We start from the raw sequence: 25267 nt of genomic DNA on the forward strand, positions 1-25267 counted from the left end.
CAGCCATGCCCAGCACTTCCTGAACTACGAATAGCTCCAGCTGGTTTTTCCTCACAGTTCTAACAGGTTATTGACTATGGAGTCATATAAACAATTTTCTTTCTCCAAACACAAATCCCTTCTAGGTCATACACCAGTCACCCTGTATGAATGCCCACCATGGAGTTACAGTGCAGAACCAGACAACAAACTTTAAATAAGAACTATTTTGCTCTAGTCCATAGGACACAGCTGATAAACATCTGGTCTTTGTGATGTTTGGATTTTGTACCAGCAAACTACTCTCACACCTTGTGGTACATCATCACATGACACTGTACTTTTCCAAGAAAAACCTAGTAAAGTGAAAATACTTCATTACCGTGAACCCTTCCTTCTTAAAAGTTATATAATTACTGTGTAATCTTTTATAAGATCTTATTTATTTTAGCTTTAATTATTCACTTCAATGAAAGGATTATTTCATAAAAAATATATTTTCACTCTAAAAAAAAATACAAGCCTTTTTTCTTCACACTATATAATTTGTTTACCACTTGCCAAACTGTTATTTCACATATGTGAAAAGAAAACTGGACTGAATATGAAATCAACTATTGGCAAAGGCAGTGCAAGGACTTGCCATTGAGAAGATTAGACTCACAAGAAACACCTTCTACTTTTTCTGAAATCAACAAAGCTTAAAAAAAAACCCCTCATAAAAATAAAAGATTTGTTTGAAAGGAGAAGGGATTTTTCAGGTAACTCTAAATTTCCAAATTATTTAAATTACCCTCAAAAAACTTGCATATCTCAACTGTATGTTCACTAGAACATCAGGGTTCACTATGCTGAGTAAAGATAGAATTATGAGGTACTGGATTTATTCATTTCTATTCCTCACCTGTTTAGTGAGATTGAAAACTCCTGATGACATCATCAACAATTGTGATGAGATTTTGGGAAAGAGCACTTAAATTTTGCAAGTTTCCTTCATTTTTTTTTGTTTAGTCCACAGCCTACAATAAAATCTTTTTCAGTGCAACAGGCAAATTGTATTTCCTTTGAGAGACCCAATTTGAGAGATATTAAAAAGCACATTTCTGACCTACTTATATGAACAATTCCCTGCAGACTAATAGGTAATTGCAAGACAGGAATTTGTTGCACACACAGTGTTTGCATCTCTAGTTTTCCTCATCTAGTTTTCAGTCAAACAGATGCCTGCAAAATTTGAAGTGAAATTATTTAATTAATCAGCTTCATCTCACCAAACATCCACAGATTCAGTTCTCAGAGACCTTTTTTAGGTGAAGATTTTCTAAAAGGCATCTCAAAGATGGAGTGTTAGGAGATAGGACAGACACAGGTTAGGGAAAAAAAATTATTGCAAAGCTGTGCTACTTCAAAGTTATAAAGAAATATTTTCTAAGTTTATCATGTATATACTTTGGGTTATCAGTAACATACTGCTAAGAATCAGATTCAATTACACCATCAGCTATGTCATGCTATTGTTTGTCCATAACAGTTCAACTACACAGCCAAGACAAACTTAGGTATCTTGCAACTCCACAACAACAAAAATACAAAAGTAAATGACACAAGCAGCTATGAAAAAAACTCATAAAATAATTTTAAAACTGGTAATTTTCTCATAATTTTTCAAAACTTTACAGGTGTAAAAAATAATAAAAGAGAGATTGAGCTCCCCAACAAAAAACACACAAGAGCAGAAACAGAACCTGGAGAGGATTCAAGGATCCCCAATTGCTTCTCTTCTAACAGAAATGTACATCCCTTTTCTAAACCCAAAACAAAAACAAAAGCTGTGAGAAGATTTACAGCAAATGAAACTGCCCTTTTATCCCTGTCACAACCAGGAATTTTGGTTCAAATATAGTTATTATGCAGAAAGTCACACTTCCACAACACGGTACAAAATACTGTCAGATTAAAGTGCTTAAATGTCTTATTAGCAGAAATTGTTGCCTTTCAACTGGGTTTTCTCCTCACTCTCAAGATCCTAGCAGGTATAAACATGTTCTCTTTTAATTACAGAACTGGGTTACTGCTGTAACTGATTCCCAGCTTCAGCAAATTATAATCAAGTACCCATTGTGCATAACAATCACTTAATGGATGACAAACCATAATAAAGCAAGCTTTAATGAAGAAAGCTGGAAACCTGACAGAATTTTATGGCAGTGCACTCCAAATGAGAAAGTTACAATCTGTATTTAAGAGAGCCTTTTAATCCAGATGACCAGAATTAAACAAGGCAGTGGAGGAAAATTTTGATCAAAAGCAAGTACAACATGAAAGTACCAAAATTCCCCCAGTAAACCACGACTAATTATTTCAAACAGAGGTTGCACGTTCATTTAGTCCTGTGAAAAACTTGGGAGGAAAATACAATGTGAATATGTTGCTTTCTCTGTGATAATTCACTTATCCACTCGCTTTTTTTGACTTAAGTGTGGAACAGTTTAGCAGCAAGAAATCTATTTGCCGGTATTTTTGGGGTGGAAATATTTGGAGAGTTGCACAATAAAATTTTAAAGGAGTTTTCAAAACTATATAAACATTATTTCAGAGTAGTATACTCATAGTTTTAAGATGCAGTTGAGGAAAATACAGTTATTGCAACTAAAAATTGAAAAGGTCCTTAGTTGCAGAGTTGTGTTATTAATACAGGTGACTACCAAGTGTCATCCAGGTTTTCTTCCCACTCCAATAATTCCCTTGGAACTGCTGACACACCACTTAGTAACATTAGTTTTCCTCAATTCATCTCCCAGTCAGCAGAGAGGATGTGAAATTTCCCATTTTGAGTAAGCTCCACTTCCTTGGTTTTGGACCTGTCCTTGGATGTGTGGGAACACATCCTGCTGCCTGTTTGGCAGCATCACACTCCAAGAGTCGGGATAACATCACCTGACACTCAGGGCAGTTATACCCAGTAAACTGTAGAGTATTTCTAAATCCCCCAAACTAAAATTATTCTTTAGCAACTAAAAAATACAAATACCATTTTTAATAGAGCATGAAAGCAGTAACAGAATGCTTTTCAATGACCTTCTTTCTGCATCTGTGAGTTTTGTAGAAACCCCAGAGTGGAGAAATACACAGAGAAGATAATTTCTCAGCTGCTCTACAATAAAAATATTTATCTTTTGCAAAGCTTTTTATGTAATGAAATAAAACTTCTGTAAAATTCATCAATTAATTAGAAATCACAGAGCCCAGTCAAGACTGAACTTATACTAAACCAGCTTCATTTCACCTTCTGAACACACCTACTTACTATTGCGCTGATGCTTACATCCATTTCTTTCTTGGATCTTTCTGCTGAGGCCAAGCCAGTGCTGAACCATGAGATAAATCACTCTGTCACAGTTAGAAATACTGATTCAGAGAAAAAAATAAGGAATCCTTGCAAGTAGGTTTGTAACATGCTTTGTAAGACAGCAAATCCCAGAAGAGTAGTGTTGCTCCACAGCATCCATGTCCCCTCCTGAGCCTCCTGAATATCAGAGCAGGATCTGTAAGCTCTGCTTTCTGATGCTGTCCCTGTGTTGTTCTGGAGAACCGAGAAGTGATCTGGTTTCTCACAGAATGTCTTCATGCTCTTGTAAAGTTGGAAGATGATCACTGTATCTTTGATCTGTATTTTTCTAGTTTATAATTTTCTAACAGCAGTAACCTTGAAAATCTGCCACGTTCCCTTAAAGGAGAACGGACCTTCAAAATCTGATCAGTCTCTGTCTCTGTACTCATGTCAACATGGTCCACTATTTATATTTGTGCTACTCATGTGCAGATCCAGAAGGTGTTTCAATAGTCCTTGTTAAGCCCCCTCCTGCTCCTGCAGCCACGCAAGGTCTGCTGCATCCCCAGGGCAGCACAGCACTGCAAAGTTTCTACCTAATGGATTAAAGGACTAGAGGAAAAACTTGCTGAGAACATTAAGTGACACACACAGAGGTTTGTCAGAGTGGAAATTAAGGCTGAGAAGTCTGTCTGAAATCCCAGGCAACTGGGTTCATACTGGCTGCACAACATTTTTCAGGTTCTAAATGTTATCATCTTCCACGTGAGCTCACTCAAGGTGAACAAAATGTTATTGCCAGGAATTAAAATCAGAAAAAGTCCTGCAGCTGCTGAACATGAACTGAAAAGAAAAAGCTGTACTTCTGGTGATAACAGGATCTCCTGGATTATTTACAGATTCAGCAGTAAAAAGTAAATCTTGTCCAAAAGCAACAAGGAGAGCTTTCATGGGCGTGCAACTGCTGTTCCGTTGGGACATCAAGCAATCCAATGACGTGAAGTCCCTCTTATCCCCAATATTTCAAATAAAGCTCTTCTGCAATATCAGCATCAGGGTTTCTGCTGTACCAAGAGCTGCTCTGTGAATATTTAATGAATGACTGGCTTATTGTGCCAATAAAATAAGAATTGTCACTTGCAATAATTTACACCCCGGGCAGGAAAAACCAAATCCAATGTAACTGTATGGTCAACTATTCATCAAAAACAGCCCTGAAAGAAGAAAAATAAAACAAAAGAAAATCACATGTGAAATTTATTAATGAAAGACACAGAAGGAAAAACTAATTTAGGAAATGAGATCAAAATTGCCAATGCAAAAAACCCTAATTGCAAAATGCAAAAAGAAGTAGAAAGCAGCTGGCCTATGTAACTGAACTATTCCAGCTCTTCTTCCAGAACTCATGGAAATCAGTGAAATATCCTACTCAGTCCTGTATCTGCACATGGGAATTGAAACAGCATTGGTTCCTGCTCCAAAGCTCTACTCTCTCTGCTGCTACAAGAGAATTCTCAGTAAAATCAAGTTGAAAATTAAAACATACCATACTGAAATAAACATGGGAGAACAAATAATTATAAAATACTCATTAAAACGTCCCCCCAAATCAACGTATTGTTTATTTTTGGAATGCCTGCAATTGTTTTTTAAGGGAGTCATAAAAGTGCCTCACTCACCAGGAGTCCATTCAGGAGGGCAATGAATTTCCAGAAGACCTAATGTTTTATACAACTCAAGAGAAATATTTTTGGATACAAACTTCAAAAAAAAGGGTTTTAAACTAATAGCTTTACTCCTTAAAATGAGCAAAGAGTGTTCCCTGCAATGTAAACAATGAAAATAAAATTAAAAAACCCCCACAAGTCTGGTAACCTAAATACAATACCCATTGTCTGGACTTCCCTATTTCCATGAAGAACATCTGATTTCATTTTGGATTAGAACATTCTGCTAAAATTACTAATATACTGGGATAAAATTTAATTTAATTGTAAAATTTCAAGATGAACAACTTCAGCTATGAACTCATTGGTGTTCCATAGTGAGAATTCACATTCTAACTCTGGAACAATGATTAAAATCTAACATTGGATCCTAGTTGCAATAAGTTTTAATGATCTCAGAGTGAACAGTAGTTCTCAACAGAAAAAAACATCACATAAAATTCAGATCAACTGGCAGCTTTTGTCACTCCTTAGCCAGGGAAAACTTGGCTCATGACTCGATATGTTTGTAATTCCAAGAACTTCCAGTATTTTTCTGTGAACAGATACTCAGTTGCCAGAGATAAAAACTAGACTTTAAATGTGCTGGAGTCAATGGTGAGAACAATGATGACAAACTTCTCCCTTGTATTTCACTTACTTGGCTTTTCTGCTCAGCACATAAAGTTGTGGAGAGATTGGAGTTGGACATGGAATGGTACCTGAAGGGGCTCCTTCTCTTTTTCGTGTGTGTGGGGTGAAAACATACTTGGAAATTGTTAGTAATGTCAACATGCTCTGGCTTGTAGCTAAAGAACATGAAACCTAAGAGATCAACAACAGTTTTAATACAAAAGACTCCATAAACTGCAATACAAAGAATTTAGTCCAGCTTTTTCATTTGCTCCGCACTCTTTTCATGGGATTTGGGTGAAATAACAGCATTATTTAGGAGATACATGCAAATAAAATGTATAGAAAGCCCTCTACAAAACCCTGCCAGAAACAGATGGACTTGCTCATGTCTGAACTCAACACTAATGAGGGCAGACATCTATTTTTGAAAAAATATATATATATTTTCAGAAAAGGCAGAGGATGCTCTGCATCTTAGGCCATAAGCATTGTTATGTGGATAGCCTTAAATTTTCAGGAAATTGCATTACCTCAAATACTGGTCTCAGGCATGAAGGAGCTAGGGGCAAAAAAAAAAAAAAGATTAAACAAGGTATTTTTTTAATATGAATATTAGTGTTTGAAGTGTAACTTTTGATGCTTAACTGTCAAAATCTAGGCGGTAACAGGCCTTGGCAAGAGCTGTGTATTAGAATAATACCCAGGCACACCTGGCTGAGGAAGGTTGCTGACAAGGGGCAATGGGCTGAAAGAATACTTCCCAAAAATGACTGTTAAATTACACCTGATACTTAGCAGTCAAGAAAAACAGGTACTGACAATTTCTTATTGCTCAATGTGAATTGGAAGTATTGGAAGATACATGTTTGTACAAGAGGAATGGAAAATCAACCAGACTACTAAACTGAGTTTATAGGGAGAACAGAGCAAACGCTGAGGCAAGGCAATGGTGCTGAGTCCAGCGAGCACAATATCTGCCATCTGACAAACTGAGCAGCTAAAGAAACAAATAAAATACCAATGCAGTCCTTTAAATGTAAGAATACATTTAAATATTAAAATAAAAAGTAAATTTAAATACCAACCAGTTAACAGCACCACAGTATTATTGATGGAATTCAATAGAGTTGTCCAGTAGTTTTTTAAAATGAAAGTGTTTGCAAGCATAAGTAGAATAAATGCCACATTACAGACCAAGATTATTGTGAAAGAAAAAAACGACAGAAGAAAAATTCTGATTTTTTTTTTTTTAACATGACAACATGCTCAGAAGTGCAAGAAAGAACCATTAATGAATAGCACTTTTTACAACATTCCGGTGGAAAACCAAGTCGATTATTGAAAAGCAAATTGTTTGGAAGCATTTCTATGTCCACTTACAGCTACTATTACAGTGAAATAAAAAAATAATAAGAATCTACAACTGTTTATTTCAAGAGTTTACTACTAAATAATATGAAATAATTTTGTAAATCTGGAAGATGAAAAAACTAACATTTTTATTTCAAGTCATGCAGATGCCCAATTAAAATAAAACATACAGAGGATACAAAGTAGATCTGCAAGCGGGTGTGAATCAAACAGAGAAATTATGGATGACAGAGGAGATGAGAGAAAGTGCTGTGATAAACTGAAATACAAAGAAAGCAATAGATCAGATTGAAGTAAGTGATTGATACAGCAGAATTTCATTGCTAAAATGACAGTGATGATACATCTTGAAAAACTAAAGCAACACACATACAGTTTTAAAAATACCAGGAATGGAAGGTTTAAACAAAAATATATTGAATAGGGTTGGAGCATTTTATAATAAACTGGAAAAGCACAATAGAAGGATGGGACATTTCAAATACTTAAAACATTTGTGGCCCATGAATGAAATAGTTCCATCTCCCAACAACAATGAAAAAATTGTCACAGTGAAAGGGAAACTGGGAAAGTACTTAAGAGGAAAAAATAATAATAGTGCTTTGCATAGTAATAACATCTGTGACTGTGTCAATAAAAGTACAATGGAGAAAATAAGAGCTGTCTTCATTCAGTTTTAAAAATACCTTTGGGTAGGATACAGTGAAAAAAATTAGCTGAAGGCTCGCACAACAAGATAAATTCCAGCTGTTTTTGTGGACTAACAGATTTTGCCTAATTTCCACTAACATAATAATATGGGTACGAGATCATTTCCATTCTTCCCTTCTGTCCCCCATCTCTCTGATACACAGAACAAACGGACTGTTTGCATTTTAAGACTTTGACTCTGTGATGTCCTGTATAACATTAAGAGAAATTAAAAGTTAATATATTCCAATGCCATTTGGAACATGGGTTTGGCGAGGCAGCACAAACACTTCAGACCTGAACACACTTTCCACGTGCTTGGCTCTGCAGACTCTGCTTTACCCTCTAAACAGTATGAATGCAGATTCCAACGCCAAGTTGTGTTGGTTTGTTTTTTAACACTGCTCATACAGGATCAGGAATGATGCTCCTCTGTGCTTCCCTACCCCCTTACACTTCCTGGCAGTGTAACTGCACTGGTGTGACAGATGTATCACACCACAGTACATATTAAGCTTCTGAAAAAACCCTCATTTGGGCTATAACGGAACCACACTGACTCTTCACTACCTAAACTCCATAACCCAACCAGCCACTGCTCCCAGGAGTTCATACAGCACCTGCAAATACTCTGCCATATGTTCAGCATGTCACCCTAACAAACTATACAATATGCACTGGGATTCCTTTCTACTCTCTCCCTCTTTGCTGTATCTACCCGGGGATTCGCTCCACAGCCCTAAGAGTTATATTTCAAAGGTATAAAAGACAACATGTATGAAAAATTACAAGATTTTACTCTGCAGGGGAATGATTTATTGATGCTGAGAGCTTAATTTAGTAATCAGACACAATCTGAAGACAAAAAACCCACCCGGTCACGGAAAAATTAGATGAGGAACCTATTCCAGCTTTTGATGTAGTTTTGTTCCAAATACAAAGTTAAAAAGACTAGGAAAGAACTTTTCCAATTTACTGATATCCAATCTCATACTGGATCTCATCCAGGTCTATACCTCAAAGGCAAAAGAGACTTAGTCATATTTTTACATAACTAAATTCCTGAGTCCCATTAAAGAGGGAGAGTCAAAGGGAACTCAAGAACGATTTCTGCCATTACATATTTTCTTTTTATAGTATTGCTTGTAAGAAACAAATGTTGTAAGACTACTTCAAAACTTAAAAGCCTTTCATCATTGATTATAGCTCATTTCTCATTCAGATTTACTGACACTCACATTAACACCCATACCACTAATTCTGTGTCATGGTAACAAGAGCAAATGATGTCTGCTGAGCTAACTTTAAGAACCCAATAAATAATTTGCAATTAATTGGCTGTTTAAGTAATAATCATTTGGAAACATCTCTGCAGTACTACAGACTTCACAGTATGGAATGCAGCTGTCTAGAAAAAGTTACTGGATGTCACACTAGTCTCTGAGCTGGGTTAGTGAAGCAATGCTACAATACTGCCAATTTTATACAGCTGAGAGTAATGAAATGATCAAATGGATGTGATATGCACTGAACTCCTAATTCACCTAAAAAGAGACCTTGCAGGAGCCCAGCACATCCCAGTGCTGTTACACATTTGTATTTCATCGTCCCTTCTCATTATAGTAACCATGACTAAATTTTGGAGATGCTGCAGAAAAAAAAAAGCCAATTTCAATCCTTTGTTTTTAAAGTCACATTTCCCCACTTCCTCTTTGCCTGGGACTTGCAATTCCTGTCCTTCTAAACTCCTTGATGCCCCTCTTAAACTCAGAATATTTAAAACTAACTCAGCCCACCTGGCATTAACAGCAAGCTCCAGAGCCCTTTGGACTCTAGCCCCTGTGGACCCCTGGGGGCCCCAGGACAGCACCGTTTCTCATGGGACTCAATTCTTGCCTTGCTCAGACCCACATGATCAGTGCTCAGATCATCACAGCATGATCTGTGCTTCCTCCTCACATCTTTGCAGATGCTCTCATCATTTTCTGTCCCATGCCCACAACATGACAGATCATTTCCTCCTCCACTTGTGTAAGAATAATAAGTCATTTAAGAAAAACGACCTTGACCATGTCAACTCTGATGTACCTCACTTCAGTCATAAGGGATATTAGCTTCATTTCTCTGTGCAGAAGCTGGATTTATGATTTTCTGTAAATTATCTAGCCATTTGGAGAGCTAAGGAATGCTCCAATGAAATTCCTCATTTGCTTGGTGTCATTAAAAGCTGTCAAACTTGCTATTCATTTCATCAACATTAATTCTAGATCATTAATTCTAGATCTAAATGTTTTTAAAACAAAAAAAATAATGAAGTTATATATAACTCAAAGCAGCAGCACCTATAAATCCTTCAAGTCTTTGGCAACTTCTCTAATCCAAACAAATCATGTTTCCTTGTATAACAAGTCTTGTGACGTCTGTAATAGCACCTCACTATAGTAACAACAGCCTTAATGTTATAGCTCCCTTGCATGCCTCAAGTATTAATCAGATCCCATATTTATATATGAAATTAGAGTATTCCTGATACTCTTCCTGAAACAGATATGTGATTTTAAAAAAAAGTACAATAAAGATCAGGACTGTGAAGTTGCCGTTGATACTGGAGTCAAACATTGCAGCTTGCTGGTCATTGCTTTACTCTATTACCTTATCCCTTCACATTAAAATAACATTTCTAAATGGGCAGTCTATTCTATAGGCAATTTTCTCTGCCATTAAGTTCTTTCACTTTTAAACTGAAGAGAGTAAAGAAAAATCCCACTTTATAACCAGAATGAAGGATTGCATACTTCATGCTAGAACTGGGAATACCATTCTCCTTGGAATACAAAAGACTCAATGGTCAAAATACTCATTCTTCAATTCAGAAATTTCTTCACGAAAACAACATTTTTCTCTTTCATAAGTAAGCTTAAATCCTAGCAGTTTTCCAAATACACTACCTTTTTCTAGTATTGTCCTGAAAAGTCCTGTAGCATCCTCCACCAGCTATGACGTGTTACTAATGCTACACTACAAAAAATGGTATTTTTTTTAAAATGACCAACCTTGATTGAATTCAACCTCACTCAGTAAAAAATTTGTGACCTTTATACCTCAATGTAACTAAAATGATACTTAACAGTATTACTTTCTTTTCCCAGATCTCCCATAACTATCTCTAATTTCCACTGTATAAAAAGAAAATTCACAGTCAGCTGCTTGAACTTTTATCAACATGTTTCAGCTACAACCAAGATTTTACTTTGTTGAGTAATCCAAATATAATCTGCAGGCATAAATCTACATATTAAATACACATTAGACCATATTAAATTGCATATTAAATGCATTAAACAATTTGATCCAAATACTAAACTCTAGATTAAATCCAGAAAGCAGAAGTATCAAATAAAGTAGCCCCAGCCAACAAAGAACTTGTAATTCCAAGGCAGGCAGAGTTTAAAGTATTTCATTACCCATCTAAACATAGGAGCTTGTGTTTTACAGTTTGGACTCAATCCAAAGGCTGACCCAGTTCACCCACCCCTCCCTTTGGGGAAGCAAAGACAGCTGGAGAGGATGCTGCCCATATCCATCTCCACACGTGCTGCTATGATGGATGTGTGCTGGTACAGTTAGACAAACTCACAGAGGATACAGAATTCAGGATAGAATTCTCTCACAGGAGCTTGCCTTGTTCCATTGGGGCAGAAGAGAAAATGTGAAGCCCTGTGAAAGCAGCAAGTGAAAATACGGCCAGGGCTGTTCTTTAGAATAATGCCAGGGCTGCCTACAGGGGTACAGTTAAAAAAGACTGCCCAGCACTCACATACAAAAGCTACAACAGATGCTCTTTAATTCTTCAGCTGAATGAACCTCAGCCATTTAGCTTCCATATTTCTTATAGTGAACCAAACTCATGCAAGGACATTTCTTTTGGAGGCCGGAAATAACATCTTATTTTGCATTTATGTCTTCTTTGTTCTTTATCCTTTCAAATCTGTTAAGATTTAAAATCGAGCCTCAATTTCATGACTGCATGTCCCTGAAAACGTGCACAAGGTATCAGAATTTGTTACATATGAGATTATTGCCTGTGGAGCAAGAGATTAAACCAGTTTCGGTGCTTGATACACCCAGCCAACTGCACTCTTTCAGAACTGCCAGCACAGCAAGCACAGGTACAGCACAGGGTCACCACTGTTCTCACATGCACGATGTGTGGCAGAAGTAGATCCAGAGATTAGTACATACAAATCACTCACCCAGGAAGAAAAAAGCCTACACAGTTGCCAACTAAGTCAACTAATACAAAATGCATGTTTTTACAAGGGCTTTCCAAAGAAAGAGTATTGTGGGAAGAACGAGTCATAGGCAGGCAAAATTCATATACTGCAGTTACTCAAAGTGAGAAGACAAAGGGAATTAAAACTTAGATGATTTTTTTTTTTAAATAACCAAGAAACATTAGCAAAACCAGCTGTTGCACTGTAATAATTCTAAAAAGCTTTGTTATGCCTTCATATTCTCTTCCAGTAGTAGTTTTGTCTTTTTAACTTGCATTTTGGATTTGCTGTTGTTGGCACACCGTCTCAGTAGACATCAGACAAATAACTTTTCAACAACATAAAAAAACCTGTATCTCTTAGCCCCTATCCCCTTGAGAGGCTGGAAAGTGATTACTTAACTCTTTCCAGGTTTACGTGTGCATCCCTTTTCCGTTTCTGTGACTTACTTTCTTTAGTTACAAAAAAATAAAGCATCTCAGCAGTTACCTCCATCTAGATCACAGTTTGTATCTTTTTCTTAACCATGTACTTTTTGTATTTACTGATTAACCTATTTGATTTCACACTTGACTTGCAGGGGATCCAATTCACTGCCTGGTAGGCTTAGGTCAGTACTTTACAATTACAGAAGTTTATTTTATGTACAGTAAGTACTTAAACAGAACCCCTATTTTAAGATGACGAAGTACTGATGTGCTTGCACATACAGAGTATTTCTCCAAATTTACTTCCATAATCTCACTGCTTTAAGTTCATTCCAACTAGACTAGTTTTATATTTAATTTTTTGTTTTAACTGGAATAGAGTCAATTCACTTATTGTCTTAGACAGTCACATGCCATTAAATAGCCATTTTGTGGAATTTTACACTTCAGTAATCAGACACCTGCATGTAAACCTTCATACACAAAGATGTTAGCAGAACTGCTGCACACAGACTTCAAAATCAGATCTGTGATTTGATCCTTATCACATCTTAACCATGAATTAATTTCACTTCCTACCACAGCTTGCAGCTCAACCTAATTTAAAGAGTATGTTGTCAGATTTTAAGGTCTAGCATGTTCCCATTCATACTTATCCAGTAAAACTGCACTATTTTAAGGTTGCTGCATAACAATTAAATGGCTAAAAATCATCATCAGACCTGTAGAATAACAAAAAGTATACAAAAAATAACAACAAACTCAGTAACTGACAAGCAGCTCTTGCTTCATGAAATATTAAACATAAATATAGTTTCAGTGTCCCAGCCTCAATACCTAGAGAATGCAACAACTCATCAGTAATTTGAAGCATGTTAATTAGTTAATACCTAGAGCAGGGGTTTTAGACGTTGAGAGAGCAAGAAAACAGAAGCTTATCCTAAAACTTTTTTTTAGATGTTATGCTCTCCGAACTTAAACCCTTTTCTCTGGGCAAATTTTTTACTGTATGCATAACACTGTAGACTTTTTCTGATGTCTCTTCATGAGGTCAGACACAACTTTCATTTACAAGAACACGATTTTCCACCCAGTTTGACCTTAAATCAACTGGAAGTCACTGCTAAGTGATAAGAGATAACCAATCCTTATCTTCTCAAGCACAAATAGGCTAATCTTGGAATCAAATCTGGGGTTTAACTATGGAATTGGTCATTATTTTTTATCACTCCCAAAGTATCAGGTGGTCTTTCCAGGACTCCAGCCAACTTCATACAAAAAAAACTATGTTGCATGGCAGACTTCAGCTGGAAGCCAAGTTATAATGCATTCAAGAAAAAGATGTTGTAATAAGGAAACTTCAAGAGAACCTGAAATACAGTAACAGAAAGGAAATACCAGCACTTTGCAGAGATGTTCATTAAAGTGCAAACACCAGGAAAATATTCAGAATCAAACAGAAAGAAAACTCAGGCCAGTAAAAGCTAGGTTAGTACTAATTTTCAAGGCTACTCAAATTTGCCTGTTTTATAAATCTCTGCAAAATTAGTGTCAACCAAAATTCAGCCAACAATATTTTCATTACTGTAGCAACACAGATGCAAATCTTTAAACAATCGTGCTGGTAAAATTATGCCGTAGTTCATAAAGGAAGAAACCCTAAGACACTGCAAAAATTTAAGCTGACAAGTAGTTTACAAATGGTTTTCCATATGAGATTTCCACATAGATGTACGTCTGAAATTCATATTCTGTTATTAAAATTTGTGATGCTTAATTTCCTCTGATAGTCACATGAATTAGCAACTGCTGGCATTAGAGAAAAGCTGTGCTAGATCTATATGATTTTTCAACAGCTCTTCACATTGCAATCAACTTCACTTATTACCATTCACTAGGTGTATATATATATTTACAGGAAAGTCAGAAGCTTACAGAGTTAGAAAAGAAGCCATAACTGTTTGTGCAGAAAGGTAGCCTAAATTAGATGCTGGCAATAATAAAACACCAATGCCCTTAGTATGTGTGACAACTGACTGCATGAATTCTCTTGCACAACTCTGAATGCCTTAAGAGAAGTTTGAGAGACATTTCCAGAGGAAATATAGATTGTCAGAAGAGTGCAAACACTTTTAACAATTAAATACTCTTGGACAACATTTAACAGCCTATAAGATGAATTGAGCACAATAAAAGCTCACTCAGACATAATACAAGTAACTCAATTAACACTCCAACATTCAACAGTTCAGGGAATGCTGAGGAAGATTTGCCTCAAGACATTCACAGCACCTTTGGGCAAGGCTACAACAATATGTGCTTCTTGAAACCTGCATCTGGGAGTAATTTGTCCAACAGCAAACTTTTTCCTTTTTTTTTTGACTTGAATGATCTACAAGGGCTCATATACTCTGCAACAGTTCTCTTGAACTAAGATGCAGATTGTATAATTTATGTTCTTAATTATAAAACAAAGTTTATCAGCATGTTTGTCTGTGTTGTGTAATTTCTTATTCTTCACAGAAGAATAACAGAATGCATCTTGAAAAGTGTATTCATTCTTCATTGTGACAAAGTGTATTGGAATGGAAGAAATTTAATCTCTAAATTCTTTTTCTTCTCCCTTCTTTACTGGCGATTTTTCCTTCCAATTAAGTCTGAAAATCTTTCTAGAAGAGAACTGGTAGCCCACACACATAAAGAAAACCAAACCCCAACAACAAAACCAAACCAAACAAAAAACCCACCAGGTTATAATCCTCATTTAACAAATATTTTTAGTAATGGATGAGCCATTTCAGGTACAGAACTCATTGATAACTTCGTCACCTTGCACTGCCAGAGATTGGCAAAGAAATTATACCAGAATATTGAAGCTGTTCTGTCATACTGATGCCAACTCGGTGTGATGGATCACTACATGTGAAAACTGGGGCTACGTCTTCTGACTTATGGAAATGTAATGAGGTGTACCAAGTTCCTTAGAGGCACAATTCATTTCTAGAGACATCAGCAAGTTTCTATTTCAGATTTTACAGCTTAAGTATAGGAGTTCATTTCAAATTTTGGGGTGCTATGTTCATCATTAACTAAAATTACTCTAAAATCGTAAACAAAGTACAATTTAATATCATTTACTACAATTCATAAAGAAAATGAGTGCACCCTTGCAAATGTACCTGAGGAGCTGTTATCATTAAAACAGGAAACATCAAAAAGCACAGACACTGAGCCCTATTGGTAGAGAATGTCTGATATTGAACAGTACAAAGCTCTGCTGATCAATACTGTTTAGACAGAGGACAAAAAATCCAGTGCTCACCAGCTGCATTAGCAGCATGAAGAACATGAAGTACACATTTATGCTTCAGCAGTTCCCTAGCACCTGGAAAGGTGCTGGAGTACTGAGGCTGATGGCTTTGTACAGCTATTTGTTCACAGCTCTTCCCTCTCACATAAAAACTGATGAAATTATAAATTTATTCACAGCAGCATTTTCCATTTTATAGTTATGTGAGATTTACTGTGACATTGTATATAGAGATTTAAACCCTATCAATGCTTTGGCACTATGACAGCAATTGACAGTTAAATACAGGGAAAAAATACTAAAAACCCTTCCATCTGTTGTTAATCTAAATGCCATTATTTTTTTTTTTTAGTAGTTTTGTCAAATTTTTTTCCACGTGTTTGAAATTTCAAACAAAAAAGACAACTTGATAGTAACATCAGTTTAAATTAAAAAAAATTCTTTATACTGAATAAATCAGCATTTTCTCTATCTTTGCTCTCAAGAATTGATTCTTATATTTGAATTTGCAGAGTTTCATTTAATCTAATAACTGTACCAGTCTAGCAAATCTATCAATCTGTGGAGCTAAGCAGTAGTGCCTTTTACTGAAAGATGCCATCATTTACAAGTCAAAACTTTCAAGTAAAAACATTTTATAAGGTCATTTCATATTTTTGAGATGTCATAACGGATGTTTATGACAATGCAGATTTATTCATTTGCAGTAGTATGGTTAGTGTTTTTATAGCTGCCCTCACTTAAAATCCCTTCCGAATTTGAATAATACTGAGGGTTGTCTGATGAAAAGATGTTTGTAACTCTGACTCAGCTCAGAGGGTTGGCTGGCTCTCACCCCTGACATCTTCCCTTCCATACAACCCTACGAGCAACCGTCTTTCCCCCTTCTTCCTCTTGGCTCCCCCAAAATAAAACGACTGCAAATGCCCCTCCCCATCCTAAGGGCACGAATATGTATTTATTCAAACTTATCATGAAACATATGAGTATTTGTGCACACCAGTTGCTGATGATAATAAGGGATAATAATTGAAGTTATCAGTAAAGATATCAGGGGAAAGACAAGGAGATCATGTTTTGGTACCAAACAGAGGCAACACTTCACAGGTATTTCTAAAATCTTCAAAGAGCAACATAAGGTATCATCTTAAAGACCATTCTGGGGCTCGTTCAGAGGCTATAAAACTCAGTTTGAACTGTTCTGTGTTGATGTAACAATTACCTCGCTTGGCAAAATGTCAGGAGCAGAAATACCATCAGTTCAGCAGAATAGTGTGTGAAGGACAGACTAACTAAATCTATTTTAGGCACTGCACATTTACACACATTTTAAAATCTGCTCTAACCAAGACTCATTTCTCATTTGGACTGTGTTCAACAGGAATTCCTTTTCAGAAAAAAATTTACCATTATTTGAAGATCTGGGAAATACTGCTTGATGAATGAAGAAATATGATGACACTAATCGACATCATGAGAAAACTTAAGACAGAAAAAAACAACCTACCTCCTGAAAAAAACTAAATTAATCTCTTAATCTCTTCAGAAAGAAATTCCAGGGCAGGCCTGAATCTGTCAAAGTGAATTTCTCCTGAAATGCACCAGATTAACAACATGAAAACAAAAAAGCTCACAGACACAGAAGAGTCTCAAATATTAATTTTGGTCTACCCATCAGTAGTGATTTCTTCAGGAAGTTTTCGTAACATCAAGTAAAATTAACTTCTGAAGACTGTTTGGCTAACAGAAAAAACCTGTTAAGCTAAAGAACTTACTGTTTCAATATTGTTGCAGTTGGGTTTTTCTGTTTTGCTTGGGATTTTTTTTGGCTATTCATATGTTATTGTTTCGACATCAAATACATTGCATAATATAATGCAGAATCAGAAACAAACAGGATATTTTTAATAGCAAAGCACACTGGAAATTCTGAATTTTCATCCAAACTAGGATAAGTTCCCTTTTAATACCAGTTGCCTATTATACAGCTCAGCCTTGTTCCTCAAGAAATGACTGAAAAAATGGTCAGGCACAAATGTCAAGTAAGTGCAGAAACAGAATAAAAAAGGGTTTTCTGTGTTTTCTCTTAGTCAAAGAGCTCTGAGTATTTTACTAGTATGAATCATTTTTTTTTTTTTTTAAATTGATCCTACCCTTGCTTGGGATACAGTAAACCAGCACAGAAAAGTGATTTTGCAAATAACAAACAGGGTTCATTCACTGACCACAAGAACTTGTCATAGAAATTACAGATGCTATGGATCCCACTTTTTGTAAGAGACAAAAAACTTGAATTACAACATTACTAAAGCAAAATAACACAGACATGTTATTTTGCTGGCACCAATATCTGACCTTTATAATCACATTCAGAAATATGAACTCTGGTCCGATTTGATTTTTTTTTCCAAAACTCTTTATGACCCCCTTAGATGACAAGACTTCTACACCTTCTCATGTTATAATCGATCATAAAACAAAGTGAAAATTTTATTTCTTGTATATATTCTATAATCTTCTTTCATCCTCATGAAAGCAGTAAGTACAGTAAAGCACTCAAGTAATTTAGGAATTGAAATCCAAAGGAAGAGAAAGTATAGTTACATTTGGGTCTTACTAGGAACAGAGAGAAATGAGGCTTCTGTACTTCTGAAAATGAATATAGTTGGAAAACGGTTGTACAGAAATTCAACTGCTCATACTACAGTGAATTCATGCGAAAATTTCCCTTTCCCACTATTATCACTCCTTCTGGTATTGACAATCCCTTTCAAATAAGATGCTTCACTCCTGGTGATTTCAAGAGCACTTACATAAGTCCCAGCAAAGATAAGCTTGGTTACTTTGTTTAATTGGGTCTTGAAGAACAGTGGCAGGTATTTCTGGAGGAAAAGGGCAACAATGAAATGAGCAGCCTTCAAGAACTAAGTTTCTTAGAAAATCTTACAAATGGGAATGGTTTTTCCACAACTATGGAATAATCTTGGCTATGGGCTTTATAACTGTGTTAGTTTTTACTTCCAGCAGTGTCACATCAGTAAAAATTAACCTTTAACACAGAGTAGGAGAGTGAATATCAGGAAAGCTGTAATTTTAGACTGAATCTGAAGAGCTTTCAACCCTGGCAAAGAAGCATTACCCTTTGCAGGGTTAAATCTGGTGTCTGTGGGGAGCAAACCAGCTGGGTTTGGGATGCACTGACACGCAACAATCCAGCCCAGCCAAGTTCTGAACTGGAAATCATCCACTTGGTTTTTCTGTCTCCAAATCAACACCTTCAGTTTCTCACTAATAATTCAAGGATCCATAGGCTGTCTCTATTTTAAGCCCAGCTATTAAACTCGACTACACATTGAACAAGCGTCAAATTTAAAAGTTTAGGTTAGGAGCAAGGAGACAAAGTGATCTGGAAAACAGAAGTGCAGTTTTTACATGAGCTTGGGCAGCTCCCTAAATGAACTGTATCCAGTGGAAACAAGACCTAAGTGCTGACATGGGAGTTTCCCACAGATTCTACTGGCCTTCAAAGCCATGTGTGTCATCAGAGTCTCTTGCTGAAGCTGTACATAAATATCTAACTGGTATTAAAAAAAAAAATAAAAAAATCAAAAAAGTTCCATAGAACCTAAATTAAAGCCAGATGTGGAAAAAGCAGATGCCTAAAATGTACTGTCATTTCAAGATAGAATAGAAACACTTGCTAATATTACTATTTACTGAGTAAATTGTCATGAAGGAAGTCACGTGGAACATTTATGATTTCCTGATGCATCTCACGTCAAAGAAGTAAGTGCTTTATTAACTAAAATTCCTGCAATAAGTATCAAAGTTAAACCAAAAAACTAAATCTGTTTTATGATTGCTACTCTGATTGCATGTTGAATTAGGATTATATTCTTATCAGTCATTTTAAAAGACAAGGTAAAGCATGTCAAGATGGCATTAATACTTGGGTCAACAGTCCAGCTCTGGAACAGGAAACTGAACAATGCAAGAAAAAAAGATATTCAGTAAGTGAAAAGTCTCCCATATCTTAGTGCAAGTTGTATTGCTTTAATCTGGGAATATGTAGTCTGTGCTAATAATGTAGGGAGGGAGAGTTTTTATGGAAACTTCAGGCCATCCAAAACTGTTCTGTCACTCCTACGGAACTCGCATAACTTATCCAGAATCTCTTTTAAGCAACTCAAATTTAGAAGCAATTTCTCATCAAAGCAATTACGTACACACATCATGAAAGCAGCTAAGCATTTAGGTGAATTTAAAATAAAAAAAACAAGAAAAAGTTTCAATGTGTGATTTCACTTAAGATGCTGAAGCATAAGACCAGCATGACAGTTTTGCTGACTGCAACAAAACACTCTAAGCAAAACATTCAATTAAATCCTCTTAATGGATCAACATTTTAAGAGCAATCCTTTTTAAAAAAGCACAAGATTGAGTTGTTTCCCTATCAGATGCAAATTTATCAGTCAAATATCAGTGATTTTGCATACAGAATTACAACCTGATTATGATGCTACTGCAGTAAATATGAGGTTGGATGACATTTAACTTTACAAGTCTATTTTCTTTACAGTGCAGAAATAGCACTGGTGAAATTTTACTAAACTGGAGGAAAGGAAAATCTTCAGTTATTAGAAACCATTTTTATGGTCTCCAAACCCACCAATAACCTATAAAATCTCTCCGAAGAGTTTGCATGCTGAAAGGCACATAACTCCTTAAGAGAACAATCAAATATTCTATTCACCAAAAGAGCCCATAAATGTCTTATGAAACCTCTCAGTACTTTTGCTGCAGTCTTTAGAACATAACAAGAATATCTCAGACCAATCTAAGGAGCACCAACCTTAACAAATCTAATGCTTCCATTTTAGAGGACACATTCTGCCAACAGCAGCTCCAAAGTAGCCAGAAACCTGAAAACCCATTTTGCAGACCTCACACTCACCAACTGCAGGGTGAGAAAAATGAGCTCAAAATACAAGAATAATTCAGCAGAAAATATATTAAAAGCACTCTCTTGTACACCTAAAAAAAATTAAAATTTGCCCCAAATTATGTACTGAGGGGGTAGTGGGAGACCCCAAAACAACCTCTTTGATTTTAAGAGCCAACAGTGGTAAAATGCAACAAAAGGTCTTTTAATCCGAAGCAAGCAAGCATGCTCCAGAATCTGCAGATAATCTGCCTATCAGACCTTAACCTTCATAAACACAGACTTTATCAAGACTATTATACTAGTTAATCCTGATAAAGCAGACGAATTTTTACAAAAATATACCAATACTACAGGGAAGCAATCAAGAAAAGTCACTGGTTTTATGGCAGTTAGGCTAATTTGAAAGCATTAGCTCTACAAATATTCTGTATGTCAGTTTTTCCACGTATGAGTAATGATTTCATCACGTAAACCTCAGCGTTGAACCAAAAGATTTTTTGAAAGCACACTAATTCCATTTTTATTATAAACTTTGAACTTCAGTAAGTTGCAATAAACTCACACCTGACTCTACATTTTGTAGAAAGTATCTAAAACTTCATAAACAAACACCCGTGGACACACTGAAACTGCAAAAGAAATTTACTGACTGATGTCTGCAAAATAATACATTACTAACTAGGGCAATCGTAATTGTTTTTACATTTTACACTAGCAGCCTAAAAGTCAGGTATGGCAATCAGACCACAATTATTCTAACTGTTAATAAGTGGTACATGTTAAATGGTGTTTCTTCTCCTTTCTTGGATCCCTCTCATATAAATATTTAAATATTTTCTAGGTATTACCAAGCTGATTTAAGAATGCATCAGGTATTTTACAGTTTAATGTTTCCAGCATCTGCTCCAATTATTTTAAAAGGTTAAAACACGAAATAGAGAGCCAAGTTATCATTATCCCCCCCCAACCTTATTAAGCAACACTGTTGAGCCATTTCCAGCTGAAAAAACAGCTCCACCATTTGCACAGGCTGCAGTAACTCAATAATCACTTCAGAAACATCCATGTGATATGACTATGCCAAAATTAAATTATGATGTAGAGTGGTATAGACATTGGCAGATGGAGTAGGGAACACTAATCACTACTAAAATACAATATTAAAACAGATACCTGAGCAACCTGATCTAGTGAGAGGTCCATGGCAGGGGGATTGGAACTAGATGATCTTTAAGGTCCCTCCCCACCCAGGCCATTCTATGATTCTGACACCTGTTTCATTTTTTATGGAACACACTCAGCTATCACAACTCTTTAGACAGTGTTATTGCCCATGAGATCAAAATATACCCCAATTTCTTCCCACATTCCAACTTTAGTCACTAGACAAACAGCATTGTTTTCCCCATAGTACAATCCCTCAAGCAGTATAATAATTACATTTTAATTGACCTAAAATGGTAATTGATTTCCTTATACCACATAACACAAGTCACTTGTTTCCTTTAAAAGCAGTATCTGAAAACCCAGGATAGAAAAAGTTACAAGTAATTTAAGAGAATGTCCAAATCACTGAGTAAATCAAATACCACCGCTTGGTTCTATCAGTGATTCATTTAATCACATGGCTAATTCTTAAAATCCAAATTGTATTTTCTTACCTCTGCAGCTTGTGTCTCCTGGTGTAATAAAGTTAGACCTGTCAAATCTTCCAAGAAGGAATGTGAAGAATTAAAAACTTTAGCTAGGAAATTAAACCCTTCTCGCTCATACTGTTCAAGGACCTGTCAAATAAACAAACAGAAAAGTATGTAAAATATAATACCCATAACATGATTCGTCATCATATTTTGCTCACAAAATAAAAGCACAAACTTTCCTATGCTCAGAAAATGACTGTATATTGTAAGCAGCTAAAAATTTCCCCAACTTTATTCCTAAAGTGAGGAAAGGTGAGGGCAAAAGGGAACAGAAGTGGGGTTTAAGATTTCCTGGTTTAAACACGCCTTTAAGCTTGTAACAAGACAGATGATATGGCAAGAAGAAACACTTCGCTGCAAAGTCATGAAAGCAGCATTTGAGTTACACAAAACACAGTAAAAGACTGTTACGATGTATCAGTTAAAGGGAAAGAACCATGCTGAGACAGACTGAAAAATTCCCCAATTTGGTGTCCAAGTCCAACATCCTCCTAGTCTCCAGTGATTCATGGTTCTGAGATTATTGTATCTTAAAGCACTCTCTATTTTTCTGCTCTAATCTTCACAGTTCATCTTTTATTTGGAGAATTTTACAGACTCCTACAAGAACTGTGAGGAAGATTTTAGCTTATGCTCGTTTCAATCCCCTGACCATGAAGAATTTTACTTCACACAGTTTTAGCTTAGATAAACTATTTGCCAGGCTGATTTCAATCCAGTGTGATGGAGATTAAGGGAACAGAAGAAAAATCTCAAAGATAAAGATGATTCCACAAGTTTTGTGAAAGCAGGTAGCCAGAAAATGAAAGGAACTTATGATTGAGCAACACAGTATCTGCTGTTTCCCCGTTTTTGTTCCAGGTTCTACCATTGATTATTTAATACCCTGGTTTGCTGTCTTCAGGTTTACAGATGAAGCAACTGAGCTTGATAGACTCCAAAGTAACTTTTCCTACAGAGGTTTGTGTAGCAGAGCAGGATGCATGTAGGGACCTCAAAACCACACAATATTTAAATACAAAGGAGAAATATAAATGACATCAGAGCTAGAGAGGCAGGAGAAGGATCAGCAGGATCACCCTGGATCAGAAGAGGCAAGTTTTTCAGAAGAGTGGAAATGAGAGTTCCATTATGAATTCATCTAACTCATCCAAATCACAGAACCCTAGAATGACTTGTGTTGGAAGGGGCCTTAAAGCTCATCTTGTTCAAACCCCTGCCATGGGCAGGGACACCTTCCACTAGCCCAGGTTGCTCCAAGCCCCATCCAACCTGGCCTTGGACACTTCCAGGGACGGAGCAGCCACAGGTTCTCTGGGCAACCTGTGTCAGGGCGTCAACACCCACACAGAGAAGTATTTCTTCCTAATATCAAATTTAAACCTACTCTCTTTCAGTTTGAAGCCGTTCCCCCTTGTCTGTCACTACAGTTCCTGATGGACAGTCCCTCTCTGGCCTCCTTGTAGCCCCTTCAGACACTGGAAGGTGCTCTGAGGTCTCCACACAACCTTCTCTTCTCCTGGCTGAACAGCTCCAACTTCCTCAACTGGTCTTCACAACTTACTCTCAACAATCTTATTCTTCTCTAGTTTAACAATTCCTAATTGTCTCAAATAACCTTTGCATTGATAAATCTTAAAACTGTGGAAACTTGCACCACCCGATAGCATTTTTCAGCAAAACACGTCCAGTGAGCTTTTACACCAAGTCCTACAGGAATTCAAACTCATTTAAAAACATATTCATATTTAGCTGACAGAATTGTAAGTTTACTGATAAAACCAGACTAGGATCTTCACTCAGATTTTCATGCAAAATGTCCATTTAGCAGCAAAATTATCTAATGCATTCTTAGGTTTAAAAAAAACACAAAGAGAAACAACAGAAACACAACTATGAAAAAGACAGATGTAGGTGACTATAGCAAACACGTGGCACCTTCTTGACCACACTTTATGCTCCTAAAATAGATAAAACCAGCACTTAGTGTTCTCTTACTAAATCAGTAGAAATCGTTCTTCACGCTTTATTTATTTATTTTGCCATACACGGGGTTTTGTGTATTTGTTCATTGACCCATAACATAATGAGAAATCAAAAAAGAAAAAAGGAAAGGAAAAAAGATATTAAAATATTATTAGAGGCATTTCTTTGTGTTTTGTGTTTTTTTCATTCCAGAGAAACAAAGTAATCTGAACGTTCATAATGCAGTGCAGAGAACTGTACAACATCAGCATTTCATTTGAGATGTGTCCTCTTAACATTATCCCAGTCAAACTGCACCATGGATAGACACATACATTTAATGACTCTTCTGTGTTTCAAAATTACAATATACCAACTGAAGTGCAGAAATCTCTTGCATCTGGCTCTTTGTGAAATACTGTATGCAGATGCCAACTTCTAAGCTTAGAATGTATTCACAGCCCTGCCTGTGCATATCCCCCAAAAGCTATCAGTGTTCTCCAGTGTGCTGCTGGTGCCATTTGTTGGAACCACAATCCAGAGCTCAGGAGGCAGATTTTTGGTGATGCAGGCCAGGTTATAGGTCATGGCACACTGAAACCATTTCCAGCCTATACACAATAAACTCTAGCCTTATTTTAAAATTTTACAGCATATCCATGAAATGCAGGGACAACGACATTAATATACTTTGGTCTCTTCCCAGAGGTAAAACTTGCTAAAGATGTAAACTATCTTGGGATATGCAAATTTTATGAGCAGAGGCAGGAATTGGGTGCAACCTTACTACATACAAGTCATTTATCAAACAGCCTTTAAATCTGGCTGATGTTGTTACTCAGCTAACTGTGCTTTAATCCTCATTTCCAAAAAACCTGTGACTCAGGCCTGAAGTGAGAATTTCCAGGTACTGCTTCCTCAGTAAGTACATG

The 25267-nt window shown here is 36.3% G+C and overlaps 1 protein-coding gene across 4 annotated transcripts in view; it reads right to left on the reverse strand.

The window, feature by feature from the left end:
- Positions 1-25267, reverse strand: part of ATG7 (autophagy related 7) — a 104088-nt gene that overhangs the window by 37582 nt on the left and 41239 nt on the right. For all 4 annotated transcript variants that reach the window (XM_032698615.1, XM_032698613.1, XM_032698614.1 and 1 more), the window contains one exon: positions 22332-22454. In XM_032698615.1, the coding sequence (XP_032554506.1) occupies positions 22332-22454 (123 nt within the window). The remainder of the gene's footprint in view (positions 1-22331; positions 22455-25267) is intronic.

This window comes from Chiroxiphia lanceolata, chromosome 11, assembly GCF_009829145.1.
Source record: "Chiroxiphia lanceolata isolate bChiLan1 chromosome 11, bChiLan1.pri, whole genome shotgun sequence".
NCBI lineage: Eukaryota > Metazoa > Chordata > Aves > Passeriformes > Pipridae > Chiroxiphia > Chiroxiphia lanceolata.